We start from the raw sequence: 24,475 nt of genomic DNA on the forward strand, positions 1-24,475 counted from the left end.
AATTCAGTAAAGGGAAGGTGGCCACTTTCTAAGAGTCAATTATGATGCCTGAAATAGAGTAAGAGAAATAGACTGTACCCTGATATTGCCCAGATACACTGACTGAACTTTCATTCATTCATTTACTGAAGTATTTAGTGAGAGCCAACATTTGAGCAAAGAAAGAGGGTGGTCAACAGCATTGAAGATTTTTTTTAGGTCTAGTAAGGTAAAGACAGATAATTGCCCTCTGGATTTGGCAAAATAGATGTCACTGGTGACTTTAATAACAGTTACTGCAACAGAGTAGGAGTAGGGGGTAGAAACCCAATTGGAGAGGATTGAGAAGAGAATGGAATTGCTCTGAATAAGGTGGGGAAAAAAGATCAAATAGGGCATAGGAGAAATTGGCACTAACTTTAATTCACTTTAATTCATGTCTTTTTTTTTTTAACCCAACCAGTTCAATGAGAAGCTACAGTGCAACAGCTACACATACAATGAACTAATCAGCTCCATGGAGATGGAAAACAAGCCACATCCTAGAAGGAATACCACCCACCAATGCAAGAAACCAGTTCTCAACCGAAGAACTGGGTGGGGATATGGATTTAGTGCTTGACATGGTTTACTAGGTGAAATTTATGGCATAGATCTTAAAATGACCAATTTGGAAATTAGGAGAAAGAGAAAGGAATGTCTAAAGCTCAATTCATCTGCGCACACTTACCTACAAAACGCCCCGCTTCTTTCTCATTTATGGTAGACACTCGATATTTTCCAAAATCTACCCTCCCCTTCTTCTAGTGAACAGTTTTTTAGCTGAGCCTCTGCCTGCCCAGCTAGAGACACTATTTCCCAGCCTCCCATGCAACATTTGGGCTATATGAACAATTTATTGCCAATAAATATGAGTGCAAGGAATGTATTCAATTTCTGTATCACTTGCTTAATATGGAGTTCCTTGCCCCACTCTTTCTGTTTTTTTCTCCTTCCCGTATGCTGGTACAGCTGTCCCTCGGTATCTATGGGGATTGATTCTAGGCTTCTCTGAAGATTACAAAATCCATGGATGCTCAAGTCCCTTATATAAAACGGCATAGTACTTGCATATAACCTATACAATTTCTCTTGTATACTTTAAGTCAAGATTACTTATAATACCTAACATGGCATAAATACTATATAAACAGTTGTTGTACTATATTTTTAAAAGTTGTATTATTTCTTTTTTTTTTCCCTTCAAGTATTTTTGAGCCACAGTTGTTAGAATCCACAGATGTGGCACCTGTGGATACCAAGGGCCAACTGTATATTGATGAATTTCTGAAGAAGTTTGACCAGGTTGTCAATAGCAACCACTTAGTGATGGCAGAACAATAAGGTGGAGGGAAGCCACATCTCTAAGTGCTCAGGTAGAGCCCTGCACTGCCCACTTATTTCCACCCTGTATGTGAGAAAATAAATAAATAAACTTCTATCTAGTTTGACCTACTATATTTTGGGGTCTTTTTGTAAGAGCATCTTAAATTATACACAATCGTAACCGATCCTACACAATCTAATAAACCACTCAACAATCCTAACCAAACTCAGGGAGCTCACTAATCTCAGGAAAATCAGTTTATTTAGGGAGGGACAAACAGGTGAGCGGAACTGGAGTTCTATTCGTAAGTCATTGTCGTGAATAAGGATGTAGCCCAAGTTGGGTGGTGTGAACATGACGGAGGGGCAGGCCTTACCTTGCCATCCATGTATTCCAGCCACTGGAGTCCCAGGTTGGTGACAAGTCTAGGCGAGCCATCATCTACTGGGAGGATGTCTACCCGGAACGACTGAGGCGCTGCTGTCATAATCTGTAGGGGAGGGCAGAAAAGAAAACTCATCATTCACAAGTACCTGAAGTATGCCAAGTTCAGGGCCTACACAGCTGGAACCCCTGAAATCTGCTGACACTTCAGGGATGAGGGATGGGCAACTGAGCCCATTCCATTCCTTATCATCTTGGCACAAGACCTAAGGGAGAAAGCTGAATGATATAGTGAGAACAGTGTAGGAAGAAAAGAAAAAAACAAAAAAACAAGTGGCATTCTTGCTGGCATTTCACCTTCTATGGAAGCTAGTTTTTACACAGCTATGTCTTCTTTAGTTGAGTTCAATATTGTCTTGGGATGAAAAAATAAACAGTATTTTCCCTTTCAATAAACCTTGTTAAAATTTTCATGAAAGGCTGACAAAAATAACTATTAAATTGTTAATGTTGAAATATCTAGGTGGGATTATGCCAGATGTGAAAGAGGTTTCATGGGAAGATATTTTCTTTGTTTTTTTTTTTTTCTTTTCCCATTGTTGTCTGTTTTAAGGGAGAGCTCTCTATACGAGGGTGAGGGGCAGAAGAAATCAGGAATAAAAGCATTTGTGGGAATAGTGAAAAGGAAATTTTGTTTATAATCCCATTCTCACAGATACGCACATGCATGCATGCAACACACACATCATAAATTGGATCCAGCACCTCACTGTTCCTGGGTGGATACAGCAAGCTGGGACACAGGGCAATGAGATGTTGGCTTTTCAATCTCCCACAAGCCACCTCCTAAATAATTTCCATTTTTGTTTTAAAATGACACCGACCCTCCAGAGACCTGCTGTAATGTTTTGTTTATAAGAACAGTAGCCCTCTTGCTGATATATCCTGAAATCTTTTCTCTCTTCTGAAAGTCAAACTAACTGGGGAGCAGCTACAGTTTGGGAGAGAGAAAACAAGAGTGATGACTTGCCAGGTGGTGATGCTGTGCAGACACCGAAATGGCAGGAAAATCCCAAGAGCCATCCCACCGACATACCAGCTAACGGAGAATGACCTTCTCGCAGACTGTTTGTCTCGAAAGGACACAGAGGATCTTTTTTCTAGGAAAATAATCCTTCATTGTCAAAGTAGAAAAGGAGCTGTGAAGGCCTGAGATCCTTCTGTTATCTTGGAGGTATAGTAAGGTGTACACATGCCGCTCACTAAAACTGCCTCCCCCAGGTCAGATACCTTTCATCGGAATTGCAGTTTAGGAACTGCTGGAGAGCTGGTTAACAAATGAAGGGATGAGAAAAATGGCAGCAAGGGAGTGGAAGGGGGATCAACGTTTCTTCTGATCATCTGGATGTTAGAAGACAGCAGTTCCTTTAGGAAGTAAAGCTTGTCAGTTGCACGACCTCAATAGAAAAGCATTTTACTAGTTTCACAAGTTGGTTCTAAGATGATGATGATGATGATGATGATGATGATGATGATGATGATGATTACAGCTTCAGTTTATCTGATGTTCCCTGTGCACCAGGCACTGGGCTAAGTGCTTTATATACATCAGGAGAATATGTATTACTCCCACTTTACAGATAGGGAAAGTGAGGCTTAGAAAGTTTAAATGATTTACAAGTACATTCAGTTTGTACAAGACAGGGCTGGAAATTAAATCAGTATCTTTTAGGATACATATGCAGAAGAATGAACCTGGACCCCTATCTCTCACCACATACAAAAATCAAATCAAAATCAACTAGAGAATTAAACATAAGACCTCGAACGATGAAACTACTACAAGAAAGCATTTAGAAACTCTCTAGGATGTCAGTGTGAGCAAAGATTTCTTAAGTGTTATCCCACAAGCACAGACAACCAAAGTGAAAATGGACAAATGGGATCGCATCAAGTTAAAAGATTTCTGCACAGCGAAGGAAACAATTAACACAGTGAAGGGACCACCCAAGGAATGGGTGAAAATATCTGCCATCTACTCATCTACAAAGGATTAATAAGCAGAATATACTAGGAGCTTAAACAATTCTACAGGAAAAAATCTAATAATCTAATTTTAAAATGGGCAAAAGATTTGAATAGACATTTGTCAAAAGAAGATATACAAATGGAAAAGAGACATATGAAAGGTGCTCAATATCACTGATCACCAGAGAAATGCAAATCAAAACTACAAAGAGATGTCATCTCACCCCAGTTAACGTGGCTTTTATCTAAAAGACAGGCAATAAAAAATGCTAACGAGAATGTGGAGAAAAGGGAACCCTCATACACTGTTGGTGGGAACGTGAATTAGTACAACCACGATGGAGAACAGTTTGGAGGTTCCTCAAAAAACTAAAAATAGAGCTACCATACAATCCAGCAATCCCATTGCTGGGTATATTCTCAAAAGAAAGGAAGTCAGTATATCAGAGAGATAGTCGCACTCCTATGTTTGTTGAAGCACTGTTCACAATAGCCAAGATTTGGAAGCAACCTAAGTGTCCATCAACAGATTAATGGATAAAGAAAATGTGATACATATACACAATGGAGTACTATTCAGCCATAAAAAAGAAGGAGATTCAGTCATTTGCAACAACATGGATAGAACTGGAGGCCATTATATTAAGTGAAATAAGCCAGGCACAATGAAACATCACATGTTCTCACTTATAGATGGGATCTAAAAATCAAAACAACTGAACCCATGGAGCTAGAGAGGAGAATGGTTACCAGAGGCTGGGAAGAGTAGTAAGAGGGCAGAGATGGTTAATGGGTAAGAAAAAAAAGTCAGAATGAATGAATAAGGCATAATTTTTGCTAGCATGACAGGTGACTAACATCAAAAATAATTTAATTGTACATTTTAAAATAACTAAAAGAGAATAACTGGATTGTTTGTAACACAAAGGATAAATGCTTGAGGGGATGGATACACCATTTTCCATGATATGAGTGTTACACATTACATGCCCGTATGAAAACAACTCATGTACCCCAAAAATATATATACACCTACTGTGTACCCACAAAAATTAAAAATAAAAATTATTTTTAAAAATCAATATATTTTGGATGCAAAAACCACACTCTTAACCACTGCTATTTCTCAAAGACTGAGAAACTCTGTTTAGGCTGAGGGGATCCAGCCCAAAAAGAGAAAAACAATCTAGAGATATACAACATTATTCAAAAACCAGATGAAAGAAAAATTAAAGGGTAAAGGATGGGCAAAAAGAAAACAGAAATAACCGTAATACTAACAACAAGAACTATCACCATTTACTGAGCACTATTTGTCAATGGTGTTAAGTATTTTATGTGGATCACCTCCTTGGATCCTTAAACCAACTATTTGAAGCAGATAATTACCGTCCATTTTACAGATGAAAAACTGAGGCTTAGAAATGTAATTTGCCCAAGGCCAACCTACTAGCTAGTGACAGAACAAGAACTCAAACAGTGGTATGCTTGATGTAAAAATCCATGTTCTGCCTCTGCCATGCAGTGCTAGGCTACCTCCTCCAGTGTCCTCACCCCTCACCTCTTTTCCCCCTTCCTCAATGATAAAGAAGGGGTTTGTCCCATCAGAAACAGTGAAGGTGAACCAGTCCTTGAGGGAGTTACTGCTGTCATGGCTGTAGCTGACCCGGTTCTGGTAGATGTCTTCCATGGTGAAGGTGGAGGTGAGGTGGAAATGCTGCCCATTGCTGGTTCGCTCAATGGTGCCATGGCGTGGAGGCTGCACGATGGTGAAAGTGACAGACTCGGCCTGTCCAGAAGGCAAAATACCAGAGGGGAAGGAAGCTCATAACAGAAACCAAAAGAGTGAGTGATGCCCAATTGCTGGTCAAGGGTAGCAGAACCCAAAGACATTGATAAAGTAAGGACTGTATTTTCTTTAGAGATGCCAAAAATAGGGCTAAAGAGAATGACCATACTGTTTGCTAGAATTGCACTTACATTCTGGTACCTTCAGGTGTAAGACTAAAACATTTAAATTTCTTCTCTTGAGGTCATAGGGGAAAGCCTGAATTGTAAACCTCTATGAAGATGATAGGAAATAGACCTTTTTAATCTGTTCATTTCTTTCCCATACATCTACCCATAAGTTTTATATACAGAATCTCATATGCATCACAACAGAAGCTAGCTTCTCATTTTTAATTACTGCTTCTCTGGTGACTCATAGAAAGAAAAAGAGGCATACAATCCTTCCCAAGGCTTTCCAAGGGTTTCCTACCAACTTAGAACAAAATGCCAAGGCCTAAACTGGGCCAGCATGGCCCTCTATGACCTAGTCCCAGGGTTCCTCTCTGGCCTCATTCTTTTCTCCTGCCTATTCAATGGGTTCCAGTCTCTTGGCCTCTTGCCACCTTTGCTACAGTTATTCCCAGAGTCTAAGTGCACTAGATCACAGTGCCTTTGCATTTCTGGTTCCGCTGTCTGGAGGGTGAATTCTCCCAGATAACTGCATAGCTTGCCCTTTTGCTTAACAATGTCTTTGCTAAAGTATGACCTCCTCAGAGAGGCCTTCTTTGGATACTCTGAAGTAGCACATCTATCAATCTCTATCTCCCTCATCTGCCTTTATTTTTCTTCATAGCACTCATTGTATCTGATCATAGTATGTTCCTTCTTTCTTTACTGTCTTTTCCCCAACTAAAGGTAGTAAACTCTCTAAGCCTGCAACTTTATCTGTCTTGTTACAGCCCTGTCTTTAGCATCTACAGCAGAGCCTAGAACATCATACGTAATTAATATTTGATGAAAGAATCAATCAATCAAAGAGTGCTGGCACAGAGAACTAATTAATAAGTGTAGCAGTATGAGTTTATGCGAGCTAAGTCATGTCAGAATGTGAGATGCTTTAATCTGGAAGAATGAGAATAAGAGCTTAGTCTCCACATGCGCTGTTTTACTGTACACAGCCTAGTTTTTGAGGAGGCTCAAATTGTAATAATTAGTTGCCATCAGAGAAGTCTGGATGAAGGAGGTGAAATGGAGAAAAGGGCATATAGGTATGGAAAATCCCTGTTCACGCTAATGGGTAAAATGTCATCTACCTGATTTTCTGTAGATCAGTACAAAATCAGCATTATAGCAAGAGCTATAACATGTTAAAAGGATTGTTACATGTGCTCAAGGGAGAGGATGAATGTATTTAGGTTTTTAGAAAGGGTTTAAAGCAATTTTATCTCAAATGCATTTGATTTTCTTTTCTAGAAGGACAGGGTATCTTCTGTTTCTTAATCCTTCAAGGACGTTTGCACTCACCTTACAGGTCCTCCCTACCATCAGGATGCACAGCTGCAAAGCGATAGCTGCCACCAGGTCAGCCTCTCATTTAGCCAGAGAACCCAGGGGAGGAAGCGCTCTTACCTCTGTGTCAGCATCCACCGCCTTAAGCTCAAACTCTGTGATGGTCTTCCTCACGCCCTCCTGCACCCGCATCCCTGAGTTCTGTACGATGGGCAGCAAATCATCGACAGGGTGAAGAGTGATATGGAAAGTCTGAGTTACCTAGAATGGCAGGAAAGTGCAGGTGGGACACCTGTCCCTAGCACCTACCCAACAAGTCCAAGGTAGGTACTCTCTACTTTCCCTTTCACACATTTCTGGCACAAGTCAATAATTAGGAGCCCCAAAGTGAGTCCTCTTGGGCAAGAACCAAGCTGGCTACAGAGGCTGCCCCTACTCCTTGACTGAGAGCAGAGGAAAATGAAGCTCTCTTTTCACCAGTCACTCTGCCTACTCCATTCAAAGAAGATGGTGAGGAATCAGTACTTTTCAAGGATGGAGTCCAGGGCTCACCTACCTCATTGACTCCATCAGACAGTGTAAAGCTGAAGGCATCTGAATGTTTCTCAGCCTCACTAGAATGGACATACTGAACATTTCGTGAAGTCAGGTCAGCTTGAGTAAAGGAACTAATCTGGATACCTAGAAAAAGGGGAAGAGAGAAACAGAGAGGATATTAAAATGCTAGCCATACATCTAAGGCTAGGGAAGTGTCACACTCTCACCAGAGAGAGAGACAGTCCTTTGTATTTTTCTTATAGCATTTATGTCCTGCTCTTGAGGACCTTGTGTTAAGAGTTGTTTGTGGATACAAGAGCATATATTCTGTGGGAGAGCATGTTAACTTAATTATAGTGGCTTCTATGTGCCAAGCCAACAGCAGGTGTTCAATCAATATTACTCTTCTTTCTCTTGGGATTTATATATGTAGGTAAAATCTGTGAAAGGTAGAGCCATTGTCTTATTCTCCAAGCCCCTCTCTCTTCAGTTTTATATTCCCCCAAGCGTCACAGTCCTTTCTGAAGACCTACCCTCATTTTAAATATTGCATAACGGTTTAGCTTTTAAACTAACGTTACAGGGCGTGGCTACACATGGCTTTGTTTCTGTGATTGGTAAGCCATCCCTGGCTGCCATAATTTTATTGGATATTCTTCAAGGTTCCTTTCAACTCTCAGGTCTACGATTCTAGCTTCTCCCATCCCACTTTAGCCAGTCAGGCAGTAACAAAACTTACCGCATGACTCTGGGGCATGAGCAATTATTCCATACCAAATCAAAAATGACCTTGAAAAACAATACCCTTTAATAACATAATAGAGAAAAAAATCATGTTAAATTTTTTTTCCAGAGTCATTTTTAAAACAAAAAGTTTGAAAGAAATTTTAAACAATGGCAAACTATCCCATTAATGTGCAATGTCTCTGTTTTAAATGCCTCACAACATTTAGCAAAACAACTTGGAATTGTTGCTTCTATCTTAGGGCTGCTAGCGCTCATACCCAGGTGCCAATCAAGACTGAAATGAAAATCACATCTTTTCATCCTCTAGCACAGATTATCTCCTTCTGATTCTGGGTTTTGAGGTATTAATCAATGTAATCTAGTCCTTTAGTTTGGCCCTGAAATTGATTTGCTGTATTCTGGGTTTTATGATTTGTCATTGTTAACCTACAAAGAAAACAAAGATTCTACATTGACTCATATATTTAAGGGTGACATCAGTATCACTGCTGTATCTTTAAGAAGTAAAAAAAAAAAAAAAAAAAATCAACCCACATGGTTTACATTTGCATCTCTCCTTATCATCTGAAATTTGTCACACAGATACAATAGCCTCCCGAATATGGGGGCATTAATTTTTTGATGAGGCATTTTATATTTCTGTGCTTGCTATATCAGTTCTTGACAGGCAAGAAATGTAGCACCCTGTCTTATAGCTTTGTCTTTTGGCTCTGGACAGAAATCCATACCATTCTTTAAAAATTTAATAACTTCAGACTGGCTGTACTGAGAAATTTAAATCTCTTCCCCCTGCTGTGAATCCATTCTCACAGCTCACAGGAAAATCTCATTTGGATTCTCACCATCAACTGGTCACCTAATTCACTGTTCCCTTTATGGAAGTCTAAGACTGATTAAGAAAGGTGATAGATTTTGCCTTCCTCTTGAGATTGATTTTTAAAAATATTTTTTATTGAGGTAAAATTGACACATAATAAATTACACATATATAGAGTGTGCAATTTCTTTTTCTTTTCTTTCTTTCTTTCTTTCTTTTTTTTTTTTTTTGAGATAGGGTCTTGCTTTGTTGCCCAGGCTGGAGTGCAGTGACACAATCTCAGCTCACTGCAACCTCCGCCTCCCAGGTTCAAGTGATTCTCCTGCCTCAGCCTCCTGAGTAGCTGGAATTACAGGCACACACTACCACCATACCTGCCTAATTTTTGTATTTTTAGTAGAAACTGGGTTTCACCACGTTGGCCAGGGTGGTCTCTAACTCCTGACCTCAGGTGATCCACCCACCTCGGCCTCCCAAAGTGCTGGGATTACAGGCGTGAGCCTCTGCCCCCGGCGTAAAGTGTGCAATTTCATAAGCTTTGGCACACCCAGAAACCATCACCTCATTCAAAATAGTGAACCAATTCTTCAGCCCCGAGTTTCCAACTTACGCTTCATAATCCTTCCATCCTTCCCTTTCCCATCGCCTACTCCATCGCAAAGCAACCAATGAATTGCTTTCTGATGCTACAGATTAGTTGGCATTTTCTCTACTTTTCAATAAATAGAATTATATAGTATATACTATTTCGTGTCTAGTTTCTTTCATTTAGCATGCTACACATATAAAGCTGCTGTGATGATTAGTGTGCAAATCTTTGTATGGACATAAGCTTTCATTCTTCTTGGTAAACCTCTAGGAGTGAAATGCCTGGAATATATGTTAGGTGTATGCGTAATTTTTTGGGAAACTGCTAAACTGCTTTTCCAAGGTGGTAGTACCATTTTATATTCTCACTACATTGCACGAGAGTGCTAGGCTTGACCTTAGTGGGACTTTCCTAATTCAATCTAGCAAACATTGAGCACCTATTATGGGTGGAACACAGTTTAAAGGCTGCTTATGTATGTTGAATTTTATCTTTTAACAACTCTGGGAGGTTGAGGTTAGCACGTTACCCCCATTTTGTATATCATGACACTGTAATTTATATAATTAAAATGTTATGTGACATACCCTATGTCACATAGCTAATAAAGGGGCAGTGCTGAAATTGGAACTCGAGGCAGTCTAATTACAAAGTTTACGCCTTCTAGGAGCACTTTTTGTAAAACTCATCTAGACAAGAAACCTCTTGAATTTCACTCTTCTTCTTTAACGCTTTTTCAATATGAAAGTAATATATGTCTATTAAAGAAAATGTGAAAAATCTAGACATGTAGGAAAGAAATATCATTCATAGACTTACCACTCAAAAAAAAAACCACAATATTTTTGAGTAGTTCCTTCTAAAATGGCTTATTGGCTGTACCCTCTTTCTTGTGTGAAATATTGATTTTGATGGGTTTTAATATTATCGTTTAAATGACACTCATAAATATGTGCCAGGGGTAACAAGTTGCATCTAGAACCTGAGTTTTAAGAGGACAAGAATTTTTCATGTTTCTTCACTGATGTGCACCTAGAATAACCCCTGGAACACAGTAAGTGCTCAAACCATATTTGGTGAATTAGTTTAGATTATCCACTATAATCTATACCTAAGAGGTTCTCTTGAGCACATACAGTCATGCGCCACATAATGACATTTCAGTTTCGGTCAACAACGGACTGCATATGATGGTGATCCCATAAAATTACAATACTGTACATTTTCCATGTGTAGATATGTGCCGATACACAAATACTTACCATCATGTTACAATTCCCTACGGTATTCAGTATAGTAACACGTTGCACAGGTTTGTTGCTTAGGAGCAACAGGCTATGCATATAGCCCAGGTGTGTAGCAGGTTATGCCATCTAGGTTTATGTAAGCATACTCTGTGATGTTCACAAAATAATGAAATCGCCTGACAATGCATTTCTCAGAATGTATTCCCCATTGTTAAGCAATGCATGACTATATTTTCCATCCTCATCCACTTTTTATTTTTAAAATTTTAGCCTTTGCTAATTGGGTTTTGGAAGACTTCATCTGCTCATTTGCCAGCAAGGTGGTGTTTCTAATCACATATTGTCCCTACTGCTGTCACAGCAGGCAGTTGCAATTTGAAATATCTTGAAGGGTTTTAATCCCATTGAAGGTGTTTTCAATCACTAACCTGCTGGCTAAACTATGTATCTGGCAGTATTATGGAGACCCACATTAACCCTGTCAGTCTTTCCAATTCCCCTGGAGGGCCAGCACGCCAAAGAAAGCAGAGTCCAGGTCAGGGAAATGGTGTGGAAATAAAGCATCTCTGAAGAAATTGCCTTCTTAACAGCTTGTTAGATGATGCCTCAGACCTCCCGCTTGCAGCCCAGCTGTGGGCAGTTCCATGCATGTTACCCATGTCCATGTCCTATCTGAAGCTCATCCTGTGGGAGACTCTCAGCCTTCTAGCTTCAGGATTTTTGCAAAGCCTCTTGTGATAGGTTGAATTGCACCCTTTCCCTACCCCAAATTCACATGTTGAAATCCCAAGCCCCAGTATTTTAGAATGTGGCTTATCTGGAAATAGTGTCAACGTAGACGTAATTAGATCACATGAGGTCATTGGGGTGGACCCTAATGGAATATGACTGGTGTCATAAAAAAGATAAATTTGGATACAGACATATCTAAACAGGGAGAACAGCACATAAACGAAAAGATGGCCATCTCCAAGCCAAGGAGAGAGGCCTGTGGCAGGTCCTTTCTTCACAGCTCTCAGAAGAAGCCAGTCCTACCAATACCTTGATCTCAAACTTGCAGCCACCAGAACTGTGAGACAATAGATTTCTGTTGTTTAAACTGCATATTCTGTGAAACTTTTTAATGGTAGCCCTAGCAAGCTAATATGCCTCTGCTCTCAGGGAGAACCCAACCAAGACAATGGGTGCATCCTATTTTGGATGGTCTCACAATACTGAAAGAGGTTGGAATAAAGAGGAAATGAAATAACACCATTGCTAAAGCATCACCTCTGAGAACTGTTTCCCAACTAACCCCCACCCCTCTCTTAGGTGGTACCTGCCATGCGTGCTTTGGGCTGCCCCTGTCCTCTGCCATGTGGCTACCGAACATGTGTGTGAATTATGTGTGTACCAAATTATGTGTGCCTGGCTACCGAAACACACATGCACATATTTTTCTACACGTCCCCCACTTCCAAAACTAAGTAGTCTCTTGTAGCAGTAAGTGTTTGCTGAAGGGAGAAAGGCAGGCAAGGAGAAAAGGAGGGAAGGAAGCAACTCTAATATGACAAGTACCATATGTATGTAATTACAAACCAGCCTATAAATAGAATTTCACTGGGGTCCTTTTAAAAAACACTTATATTCTAAGCCCCATCTCTAGGAGTCTCTATTTATTGGTCTAGGTGGGGCCCAGGCATCATTATTTTTAAACACATGCCACTCACTCAGACGATTCTAATGTGTAACATTCTAATCACTCACATGATTCTAATGTCCAAATAGAGCTGAGAACGCTTGATGTAATAGAAGAGTAGAAAGAACAATCAGAAAACCTGCTTTGGTTTCTTTTTTTTTTTTTTTAATGCTTTCTTTCTGTTCTATATGAGTCACATAGGCTAGTGTAACACACTGCCTTATTTCATTGTATTTTTTTGTCATCTCTATAACTGGAAGAGTCATAGCCCCCTCAGAGGTAGCAGATAAAATGGTGGATGACACTAACATCAAGTATTTGATCTTATTTGATCTGTGCAGTGGTGGGGGCAGCGGTGGTTATGTCTGAAGTTATATGAATTCTGCAGGTTTAAAAAATTATTTTAGATTCAGGGGTACATGTACAGGTTTGTGACAGGGTATATTGTGTGATGCTGAAGTTTGGGCTTCTGTTGATCCTGTCACCCACATAGTGAACACAATATCCAATAGTAAGTTTTTCAGACTTTCCCCCCACCCCTTCCCTCCCCAGTGTCTAAGGTTCCCATCTTTATGTCCACGTATACCCAATGTTAAGCTCTTGCTTATACGTGACAACATGTGATATTTGGTTTTCTGTTTTGAATTCTGCAATATTTTTAATAAGAGAAATTGTGTGGATTTACTGACAAGAGAACTATTTATATCTGGTGAATAAAAATAATGCTTCATATGACTGTTACTAAACTGGTAAGTGCTAAGGGTTGGCCCTTAAACTGTAGTCATGACTAGGTAGCCTAAAGGGGGCTTCGTACTGCGATTTCTCCATACATGAGGACACGATACAGACTAGCCTCCACAAAGATAGAAAGCTAGTGAGGAATGAGGATTATGAGTGGGCTGAGGGTGCATGCACAGCTGAAGAGGTTTAACTATCCCGTAGCTCACACATCCCAGGAGGCAGCCTGGACTCCAGGGTAGTCTGATTTATGGAGGTGGCTGAGTCAAAGCCCAGGACATTACCTGGAAGTTCTCACTTTGACCTCTCTCTCTCTCTAACTGTGCATTCCCTAAGGACAATATTATCTGCCCAAGCCACACAGGCTCTCATGATGCTGTCCCTCCATTTTGCAATCTTGTTGAGATGATATTACGACTTCTGGACAAAATGTCCACTTCCCTGAGAACTTTCAGAAGTGGCCTTAAAAGGTCAACTGGGGTAAGGAAGGGAAGAGATGCTTGTTTGAAAGATGGTTTACCTTTTTTAGAGCTTTAATTTAGCTCCTTCAAGAAATGAGAACTTGGCAGCGAGTACAAAGTAGAAAGTGGAAAATTTGTGGGTGACACCTTGATAAGTTAACTCTTAGCAAGAAAGGGTTCCCTGCAGAGTTTTGTAACAGCCAAAGGATTTAAGGATTTAAGATGTCTAGACTCGTCCTCGAGGGTACTCACTTTCGTGGGTACGTCGGTGATTAGTAAATAGCTGATGAAAGGATTTTCAATTTGATGAGGGTGAAGCTCTTCATCTGCCTGATTTTAAGATTTAAGAGCAAGATAGGATCCTGAGAATGGTTAAAACAACAATAACAACACAGGGGTTAGTTCCACATTCCCAGAAGGGTGGGGAAATACTCTTTGTAACCTGCGATTCACAGAGGCTGCATGAAGCTAAGCACTGTACATAATGCTTTTCTTCAAGCAGCATCTCTCACAGAATCAAGAAGCTTTGGGGGCTGACCAGCGAGGAGATCGACCTCTGGTACCCGCTGCCGCTGCCCTCCTGTGGTGCAGAAGTCCTTCTCTGCTTGCCTTTGCTAAGCACTAACATCATCTGAAAAGTTTATTTCAGGCTCTGCTTCAGCTTCCAGTGGACTCCACAGGGGCAGGAGAGCAACTGTGGCTTTCCCCTGGTTGCCCACCAGCAAAGGGCCTTTTAATGGGTCTCTAAATGCCTTTAGAAATTCTGGCAGATCAGAGAGGACCTTTTCTTCATCTGGCCAAGCAGCCATTATGTCACTTCAGGCTTTGAGGAAGGTGTGTTGTAACTGGTGAGGGGAATCCAGCAGGAGGTAGCCCTCCTTGAAATATTGCAGAAGCAGCAACTACCTAACTCCTGAACGAAGCACGTGGGGTGAGACTGAAATGAGTAAGGTGTTGAGAGTTGTGTTGTGTTGAGAGTTGTGTTGTGTTGAGAGCTGTCTCTTGGAGCTCTGCTGATTTCAATATGCTCTATCAGGAATAAAGCTAAAAGTAAGAACGAGGATTCAGACTTAGGATTAGATGCCACAGCCTACTAGTTCTCACTAATCCACTACTGGCCTTTTAGACAGAACAATTATTTGGTTCAGGGCTTATCCCATTCATTGCAGGACATTTATTAATAGCATCCCTATCTCTACCCTCTAAATGCTTGTTTAGCCACCATTAGCCTTCATCCCCATCTGAATCAGTGTGACAACTTGTACCCTAGGGGTGACAACCAAATGCCCTATCCCTTGAAAACCAGTGTTGTCCTGGAAATAACTATATCCCAATATTACTTCCCCCTGCTTAAAAAAGATACGACTCCTGACTATTAGTTAAGTAATTAGATACCCAGTTAAAGTCTACATTCTCCAGCCACCTCACAGCTTTGCACACATATGCTCTTGCCACTGGAAGGTGACATATGTTATCTGAGGCCTGGCACAGTGGCTCATGCCTGTAAACACAGCACTTTCAGATGCCGAAGCAGGCAGCTCACTTGAGGTCAGGAGTTCAACACCAACCTGGCCAACATGGCGAAACCCCGTTTCTACTGAAAAGACAAAATTTAGCCAGGTGTGGTGGTGTATGCCTGTAATCCCAGGCACCCGGGAGGCCGAGGCACAAGAATCACTTGAACCTAGGAGGCAGAGCTTGCAATGAGCCAAGATTGCACCACTGCATTCCAGCCTGGGTGACAGAGTGAGATTCCGTCTCAAAAAAAAAAAAAAAAAGTGACGTGTGTTCTTCCAGTAATACTCCTAAAAACAAAATGGATGTAGGGCTCCCCTGGCCTTTTCTTCCTTTCTGCTGGCTGGGGGATGACCACAGCTGCAGCATTCACCTTGGCCCAGAGGTGGAAGCCTCACATTGAGGATCACTGAGTCACCTCACACCCCTGGGCCACCTGCCTTTGGATTACTCTGAGAGAAAACGAATGTCTTGTTGAAATCATTGTATTTTGGGGTCTCCTTGGTCCAGCAGCTTAGCTTCTATCTTAGTTAATATAACTCCTTACTCTCATATCCCAAGAAAAACAGGGATATTTTGGGTCTATTGACAGAGGGAAACCCTGATGTGAGGGTGTGGCCTGCTCAATCTCGGAAAAATAGCGCATACAGGGACTGGACTCTCTTCGGTGACAGAAGGCTCAGGTCTGTCTTCTGCACAGTTTGCATAGGCAGATGGCTCCCTACATCTCCTATGGGGAAGAAGAGATTTCCCCACCTTTTCTCTCTACAGAGGACAGTCAATTATAATCAGCTGACCAAGCAAGACAGCATCAAAATAAGTCTATTTCCCACTTAACCATCAGGAGGGTGTCTGCAGCACCAATGATTAATAATAATTCCAGGAGGCATCTGGTCCCCAAATAAATATCTTGCCCCGTACTACAGACACTGGCCTAGAAGTTGCTCTGCTCTTCTTGGAAATAACAGAACCCCCACCCCCGCCTCCCCCCCCCTCAACTCCAACTTCTGGTAAACCCATCGTCACCCATGGAGACAAGTGGGGTGAGGTGCTGCTGCTTTTCGCTAAGCTGTAGCCACCGGCCTTCAGGGAGGCCAGTAAGTATTCAACATGTACTTCCTCCAAAGGGAGACTTTTGACATGTAAAAACAACCACCCCCATGAACATTTTCTCATGCTGGGGAGGTAAGGAAGGAGACAATCCTGGCAAAATGAAACAGAAGGGGCTCAGTATGGGGTTGGTGATGAGGAGGGCAGAGAAGTCATGCTCTACCAGCCATGGGGAGGGGCGCCTCAGAGTAATGAGAAGAGGGCTGGAACCTTGTATCTGCTGTCTTCAGAGTTACTGGAAACAGGCAGATTGAGAAAACCTGGTAGGGACTGGGAAAGGTGTGAATTAGGAAGTCAAGCCCATCGGAAAAGGGCACCTGAAGGAACCATCCCAGGTAGAGGGCATCCCTCCACTTCTGGAGGGCGCTGCTCCAGGAGGAGGAGGCATGATCATCTACTGGCCTCTCCTGAACCAGAGCTGGCTTGGTTTCAGTCACCAGATTTTAAGCCCAGGAAAGGCTGAGGGCTGTGAAAACAGAAAAAGCAAATTTGGAGCCCCTGCCTCCCCAACAGGACTCTTAACACAGCTGGGGTCAGGGAAGAGCTGGGACTGCTACTGACCAGCAGGGAGGCAATGGTAGTGCCTTGCGGAAGCTCAGACCTTTGAAGGCTCTGCACGGTGGGGATGCGCCGCCTAACACAACAGCCAAGTCTGCCCTTTTATCTTTGGAGAGATACAATCAGAAGCCTTCCAGAATTCTGGCAGAGACAATTAGCTCATGAATTCTTTATCTAATATCTCAGTAGCCAAGGTCTTGGGGGTGCTGCTCTGCATACTTCCCCCAGGAACTTACAGACAAAAAGGCAGGTGACCTGCTCTAATTCCCACTAGGGATTTTAGCCAATTTGTCCGTCTCTCTGTACGCCCTCCTGCCACACGTACAACACGCCCTCCTCCACCATCGCTCTGGACCCAGATGCGGTCTGCCTCCCTCACTTCCTCCATTTGATCACCCTCCATCTTTTAAAGCTCATCTCTCCCAACTCTCCCCTTCATTCACTCTGCTGCAGCCACCCTGGTCTCCTTGCTACGTCTTGAACGTGATTTGCCTGATGGAACCCGCCTCAGGATGTTGACATTTGCTGATCCCTCTGTCTGGAATGTCCTTTTTTTTTTTAATGTATCAGCATGGCCAGCTCCCTGGCTTTCTTCAGATGCCTGCTCAACTGTCATCTTATTATTAAAGAGGCCTTCCCTCACCCGCTTGCTGTGTTCTCCCGGGAATACCCTTACTTCTCCTGGACACTCATCACCATCTGACACAGCATATATGTGTTTGCTTCCTTGCTGTTGAAATCCTTGCATTAGAAAGTGAGTACAATCAGGGCAGGAACTTCTCCTGTTTTTCCATTTCCCTGGTTGAATTAATGAAGACTCTATAACCTAAAATATGAAAAGAATCCATGAAGCTCTAAATCTCCAACATGCTGTCACTGCCTCTATGTTCCAAGAAATAAAGATCATTCTACCTTTAGATTGTCTTTTTTTTTGAGATAGGGTCTGGCTCTGTCACCAAGCTGCAGTGCAGTGGTGCAATCACAGATCACTGCAGCCTCAAATCCCAGGCTCAAGCAGTCCTCCTGTCTCAGCCTCCCAAGTAGCTATGACTACAAATGTGCATCACCACATCTGGCCTTTTAAAAAAAAAGAAAAGAAAAGAAAAGAGGCTGGGCGCGGTGGCTTAAGCCTGTAATCCCAGCACTTTGGGAGGCCAAGACAGGCGGATCATGAGGTCAGGAAATCGAGACCATCCTGGCTAACAAGGTGAAACCCCATCTCTACTAAAAATACAAAAAATTAGCTGGGTGTGGTGGCAGGCACCTGTTGTCCCAGCTACTTGGGAGGCTGAGGCAGTAGAATGGCGTGAACCCGGGAGGCGTGAACCCGGGAGGTAGAGCTTGCAGTGAGCTGAGATTGCGCCACTGCACTCCAGCCTAGGCGAGAGAGCGAGACTCCATCTCAAAAAAAAAAAAAAAAAAAAGAAAAAGAAAAAAAAGAAAAGAAAAGAAACGGGGTCTCACTCTGCTGCCCAGGCTGGTCTCAAACTCCTGGACTTAAGCGAGATCCTCCTACCTCAGCCTCCCAAAGTGCTGGGATTACAGGTGTGAGCCACTGCACCTGGCTCTAGATTGTTTATTCAGAAAATATCTCTTGTCACTCACAGCCATTCAGCTCCCAACTTGTACAGGTTCTCCCCTGAAATTCCTTCCTTTCTTCCTTCCTTCATTCAACCAACAAATGTCTATTGAGTACTTACTAGGTACAGGAATTCTCTCTCACATTATTCTCATGTTACTATTCTCATGGCTGCTGCTCTAGGTGAAACCCCACTACCTTCTACCTGGCCAAATGTGAAAGTTTTCTAACCCCTGCCACTGCCTCCTTTTTCTTTCCTTCAGTTCTTCCTGTTAGACACTACCTGATGAATTTCACTTTTCTTCCTTGCTCAAAATTCCACAGTAACTCACTATTGCTTATTAAATTAAATAGAGGTTACTTATCCCAGCTTCGAAGATCCTCCATAAACTCTCAATCTATGCATGAGCCCCATCTCCTACTATTTTTAGAATATGTGCTTCAGTTAAATTGGCCTACTTGCTGTTTGAATGTGCCTCTCATGCTATTCCCGTCTCTGGAAAGAATACAAATTCTGTATGCCCAAACTCTGCCTTCCAACGGCACTCTTAAATGCGACCTCTGTGCACTTTCTCACCCAATGTAGCCTCTCCCATTTTTAAACTCCTACAACACCATGTTTATACCTTTCTTAAAACACCTGCCATATTTTCCCCTGAGTTATGGTTATGTGCAAAGGTTCCTTTTCTTACCCAGTAGAGAACTCTGGAGGGCAAGGATTGTATCTCATTCATCTTCACTTCCTGAACAGCAGCTAAACCAGAATCTTGCTCAGTAGACTTGCTCACTCACTATTCACTGGATTGAATTTTTAAGCCCTGCAGAATGCCTTGCACAAGTGCTCAAGGGAGTATAGATGAAAAGCAGGATGCAGTGTTTGCCCTAAAGGAATTTATCATCTAGTTATGGAGACAAGATTGCATACAGAAAATTTTACATGTGCTTTTTAATTTACCTTCAGGGAGTAATCATTAAGCACCTGCTGTGTGCTAAGTATAATACAAGGCAGTGCATAATGGTCAAAATCAGTGAGGCAGAAAATAAATATGAATTAAGGCAGATTCTAGGTATACATGATACATGATGTGGCTGCCCTCAATACTTACTAAGGCCTAAGTTTTGATTCAATAAATCAAGAGATGATAGACTTACCTGGTGATGTTGCATGTTCCAGGTGGCCCAGCTGGGGCTGTCTGGTGATTCTGTAGATCAATTCTGTAGGGCCACTGTCCTGGTCAGTGGCCGACAGCTGCAGGGTGGTGATTTTCTTTACTGAGTTTTCATCCAAGACCAGTCCTTTATTGGTGATGATGACTGGTGGGGATTTGTCTTCTGAAAATATCAGAAATAGTGCTTTGAAATGGCATCTTCTCAGCCTCCTTTCTTTAATTCTAGGCCTGGTGCCAAGAAGTAAGATCAAAGTCATCTCTAGACCTGTGTGTTAGACAGCACACCAAGGAGCCAGGGGTTTGTGCAATAAAGGGGGTATGATTTTCAGTTTCCACACCAGCTAGGTAAAGGGAAGGACTCGAGCCTTGAGGTGAACAAAGTGTAAACTATGTAACCTCAGAACTGCTAAAATAGTTTTATATTAGAAAATCAAATGTCCCTTTACCTAGAACGCTGATGGAAAATGACTGGTCAATCAATCTGTTGCCTTCTCCATCAACCACATCAAATTTAAAAGCAAAGCTTCCGCCAGGTTCTCCTGTTCCATGACTATATTCTACATGGCCTATAAAAAGGAAAAAAAAAAAATCAAGGTTTGCTATTAGTGCTTTCTGCCCTTATTTCTGAAGCAAGAGGTAGGAATTCAATTGGTGTTCACACCAATGAATCAATTCACACCTTCCTCGCTTTGACACTGCTTTTGACATTTTAATCTAAAGTTTTCATTTCCTCCTTTTCCTCTCCCACCATCTACTTTCTCATAACCAAAGACCTTCTCACAGCAAAATCACCCCAAGTGACATTTCTCATGGTTAAGGCCGAGCCTTTTTGAAAGATCAGCTCAGCCTCTAAGGATATCTCATGAAAACTAGATCCACAAAACTGCCCATGTGTAAATGTGCACTGACCACACCCACATCACCTGGAGTGACCCTATTATATATCCGAATCACAAGGGCAAGAAGACACAGAGCTGCACCTCACGTTCTCCCAGAACTCTTCACTTTTCGTTGCTGAGTTCATGGAGCAACATGGGCTATAGCCAACCAACTAATAAATAAACTGCATATAGAACTCAAAAGGATCTAAAGGGAGAAGTACAACAAAAATGTATTACATTTTTGTTAACCTACTGCATCACTTAAAAGCATCTATCAATTTGGTTATGTAAATATAACCAAATCTCTGAGAAGAGGGGACTGGTCTTATCTTTTAAAAGTAGACACCGACACATGAAATAATTAAGGAATTACTTTCCTTTTGCCTCTTCCACTCCCCTTCACTAAAGTGCAGCCAGGTCCAATGAGAATTCAGCTGCTGTCAATTTTAGGTGTTAGTGTGTGGGCAGGACCCTTGTTTCTTATCAGCAGGGGTATATTTCCACTTCTAAACAGAATTGCACATAATCACAAGCCTTTGGATTACTTTTTTCCCCAATATATAACTTTTTTTTTCCCTTTTGTATCCCTGAAAGCACTGTACAGTAACTACGTAGCATTTAACATTTATGCCTTTACATTACATCAGCATTTCCTGCAGGAGGGATAAGCCATGTAATTTCCCCCAGGCAGCTCTGATTTATGCCCTTCCATTTTGCTTAGTCCATTAACTTGTGCTCTTTGGGGAGCTGAAAAGAGATATAAATTGCTCACCTAAGGAAGGCATAATTTTCACCTTAATCCATCCCAACTCACTTCTTTTTTCCTTCTCTCTCTCTCTCATATACACTTTTTAGCATCACAGCAAGTCAAAATAACTTTTTCTCTCCATAATACCTGCAAATGCCATCAACGCTAAGTCAAAGTATGCACACATTTTAACCAAGTAAGATAGGCCTTTTTCAAAAACAAAAAAGAAAAAAAATAAATGAGAAAACAAGGAAGAGAACAAATGAAGCTCTTCAAAACAAAGAGTGCACAGTTTATTGCCACAGACTACCAGACATTTAATTGTCATTTTATTAGTGTAGGTGCAGTCTACAGAAGCCTGGTAGGAAGAATATAACTGGCTGACCTTGGCTAATGTCTGCCTGGGTGAAACTTCGGACAGGGCCTTTAACAGAAATTTGCTCCAGGTTGCCATGCTTCACCATCTGCAGGCGCCCTGCGCCAGGATCTTCCTTCATGATGTACATAACCTGACGATCATCTGAGTCAATATCTGTCACTTTCAAGTGCTGTTCTGTGATGTGTGCTACAGACCCTTGGAAGAGAATAGAAGAGAGTAGGTTATTCCCCAACATTTCCTTTGAATGGGATGTCAAATGATTTTAGGAGACTGGAGTTCAAATTATCATATGTTTATTGGGTCTAGGTACCAGGCACTTGCCCTTCTCAGTTTCCAGCTGAATAAGTTATAAGTTCCCTAGTGAAAGAGTACCAACATTTCAATTTGCTAATCATCCCTTGAGTCTACACCTAAGCACTTTTTTCCTTCTGACCCATTTTCATTCTCTCCCATGTTCCTTTGACTCAGTGACCTATCAGTTAGTACCTAGATCTGTGGAATAACTCCCAGTTCTGTAACAAAAATAACTCCTAGATCTATGATGAAACCTCCTTGGATTTAGTTTTTTTTACTATCTTGAGGATCACCAAATCAGAAAAAAATAGCTTTACATAAACTCAAACATATCTTGTTGCCATCTCAGACCAAGTAGTGAAAATCAGCATCCCTCAGGACAGAGGATGTGCTGAGTGTTAGGAGCAAGGAGATCTGAGCCTCTGGGCCCCAGACACTGCACATGTGTTGGGGATGAAGATAAGGCCTTGGCTAATGGCAAACTCCTCTTCTCAGGGTCTTGTCACTTGCTTTATTATGCAGCTGCTTTATCATGTTAAAAACAGTAAATCCCGGTAAAGTAGAGCCCAGTTATTCATGCATAATACATTCTGGTGTTTGGAGTGACAATCTGCCATGGGCTGTGAACATCCCTGCATGTTCTTGGTGGGTAACACCAAGAACATAAGGCCCTGACCATGCTTTACCCAGGCCATCTCTCAGAGAGCAACCTTGAGGGATGAGGTAATGTCTTCCTCTCAGACAAAAAAAAAGACTTGCATTCTGCTGCTGTAACAAGGAGAATTCCCCAAGCTCAGTATTCCCCTCAGTAATGCATCCTACTGCACGTGAAAGTGTCTATCTAGGCCCTCTGCATCACCCCTGTGGGACTGGGATGGCAGAGGGAACCGATGCAAACCTGCTGATGCCCATGCTGCCTGCTGTGCTATGAGTAACAAGAGTGCTGTGTCTCTGATGGAGGAATCTTGTATCTTCTATCAGCATCCATGAAACAGGAACAGGCTAGTTTATTAGCTTATAAGTAGGATAAAGTCAAATCCTAGACTTGATACTTAAGACCTTTGAGAACTACAAAGTTTTCCAATACTATTATACCATATATTTTTCACTGCAAAATACACATGAAACTAAGAACAGACAAACAACAGAACTCTAGTAAGGTGCAGACACCCTGGGCAAAAGGTCCACTCCTTAAGTAACTTCCTACTGCAAACTGTTCAAGACTAACACTTGTCACAGGTCCTCCAATGTTGCTTAAACATGAGCAAAATTGTGAATGTTAAACCCTAGAATACCGTATCTGATAATTCTCAATTATTTGTATAATCACTTTCAATGCATGGTTCCCCAGCTTCCCCTCCATGCATTTTGTAAAAAAATAAGCATTTTAAAAATTATGCTGTATTTCGTTATTTGTTTCCATGGGGTTTGTTGAATGGGAGTAAATGTTACAGGAAACCTGGGCCTAGGAGAAGTTGAATAAATTAAGATTTTTGAGGGCCCTGGAAATATTATAAACTCTTCTCAACCTTTTCTCAAATTCACAGACCTAGGCATCTGGTCCAAAGGTTTTTAGAAGTTCACATTTGTCACTAACAATTCTTGGTATCCCTAAAATAAGAGTTTTCCAAAACTCCAATCTCCCCAAGTATGGAACAGCTACTTTAAGATGCACCCACATCACTAACATGGAAGAAAGTACTGCATACTGGACAAAAAAGAAATAAGGATAGAAAAATCATGGCCACTCTCGTTTATTTCTGTGGTACCTGCTGAGAGCTGTAAGCCTTGGTTTATAGCCAAGTGAGGTGCATCACTTGTAGGCAGTTCTATGTAGATCTTCATCCTCCCTGTGTCCACGTGGAGGCCATCAGTGAGAGAGAACTGGAACTCATCCACGGCCATGCCAGGGACACCAGGCACATACCCAACCAGCCCAGTTAGGATGTCCTGGTAGGTGAAGGTAGAGCCCTGGGCTAAAACTCTCCCATTCTCCAGAGGCTCAGAGGCAGTTTGCCTCTGGAGTAGATGACCTGAGGAAGGAGGTAAAGAAAAACAAAACAGTGGTAGAATATATATCATTCCTGTAGGTATATATATACACACACACACACACACATATATTATACACACACACACACACACACACACATATATATATATATATGATTCAAAACATTGTCTGATTTTTCCAAGTAGTATGAGTCTGGATAGAATGTCAAGTGCCTCAGAGGCTCTCAGTGCCAACAGTTTAGCATTTTACATATAAGCACAGGGTGCTGCTCTGTGGCCTCATATACAAATAAAAAAGACAAAGTCCCACTTATCCTAGTTTAAAAGTCTCTTAAGGAGACACAGATGGATGTGGTAATATAGTGACTTACAAATCACA

The 24,475-nt window shown here is 41.7% G+C and overlaps 1 protein-coding gene across 1 annotated transcript in view; it reads right to left on the reverse strand.

Annotated features, from left to right (window-relative positions):
* FRAS1 (Fraser extracellular matrix complex subunit 1) overlaps positions 1 to 24,475 on the reverse strand; it is a 449,198-nt gene that overhangs the window by 76,283 nt on the left and 348,440 nt on the right. The window contains exons 44-51 of the mRNA XM_015138463.3: positions 23,853 to 24,116; positions 21,796 to 21,984; positions 20,228 to 20,347; positions 19,765 to 19,944; positions 7,593 to 7,717; positions 7,157 to 7,297; positions 5,319 to 5,546; positions 1,722 to 1,835 (exon numbers count right to left, since the gene is read on the reverse strand). Of these exons, the coding sequence (XP_014993949.3) occupies positions 1,722 to 1,835; positions 5,319 to 5,546; positions 7,157 to 7,297; positions 7,593 to 7,717; positions 19,765 to 19,944; positions 20,228 to 20,347; positions 21,796 to 21,984; positions 23,853 to 24,116 (1,361 nt within the window). The remainder of the gene's footprint in view (positions 1 to 1,721; positions 1,836 to 5,318; positions 5,547 to 7,156; positions 7,298 to 7,592; positions 7,718 to 19,764; positions 19,945 to 20,227; positions 20,348 to 21,795; positions 21,985 to 23,852; positions 24,117 to 24,475) is intronic.

The sequence above is a fragment of the Macaca mulatta genome, chromosome 5 (assembly GCF_049350105.2).
Source record: "Macaca mulatta isolate MMU2019108-1 chromosome 5, T2T-MMU8v2.0, whole genome shotgun sequence".
NCBI lineage: Eukaryota > Metazoa > Chordata > Mammalia > Primates > Cercopithecidae > Macaca > Macaca mulatta.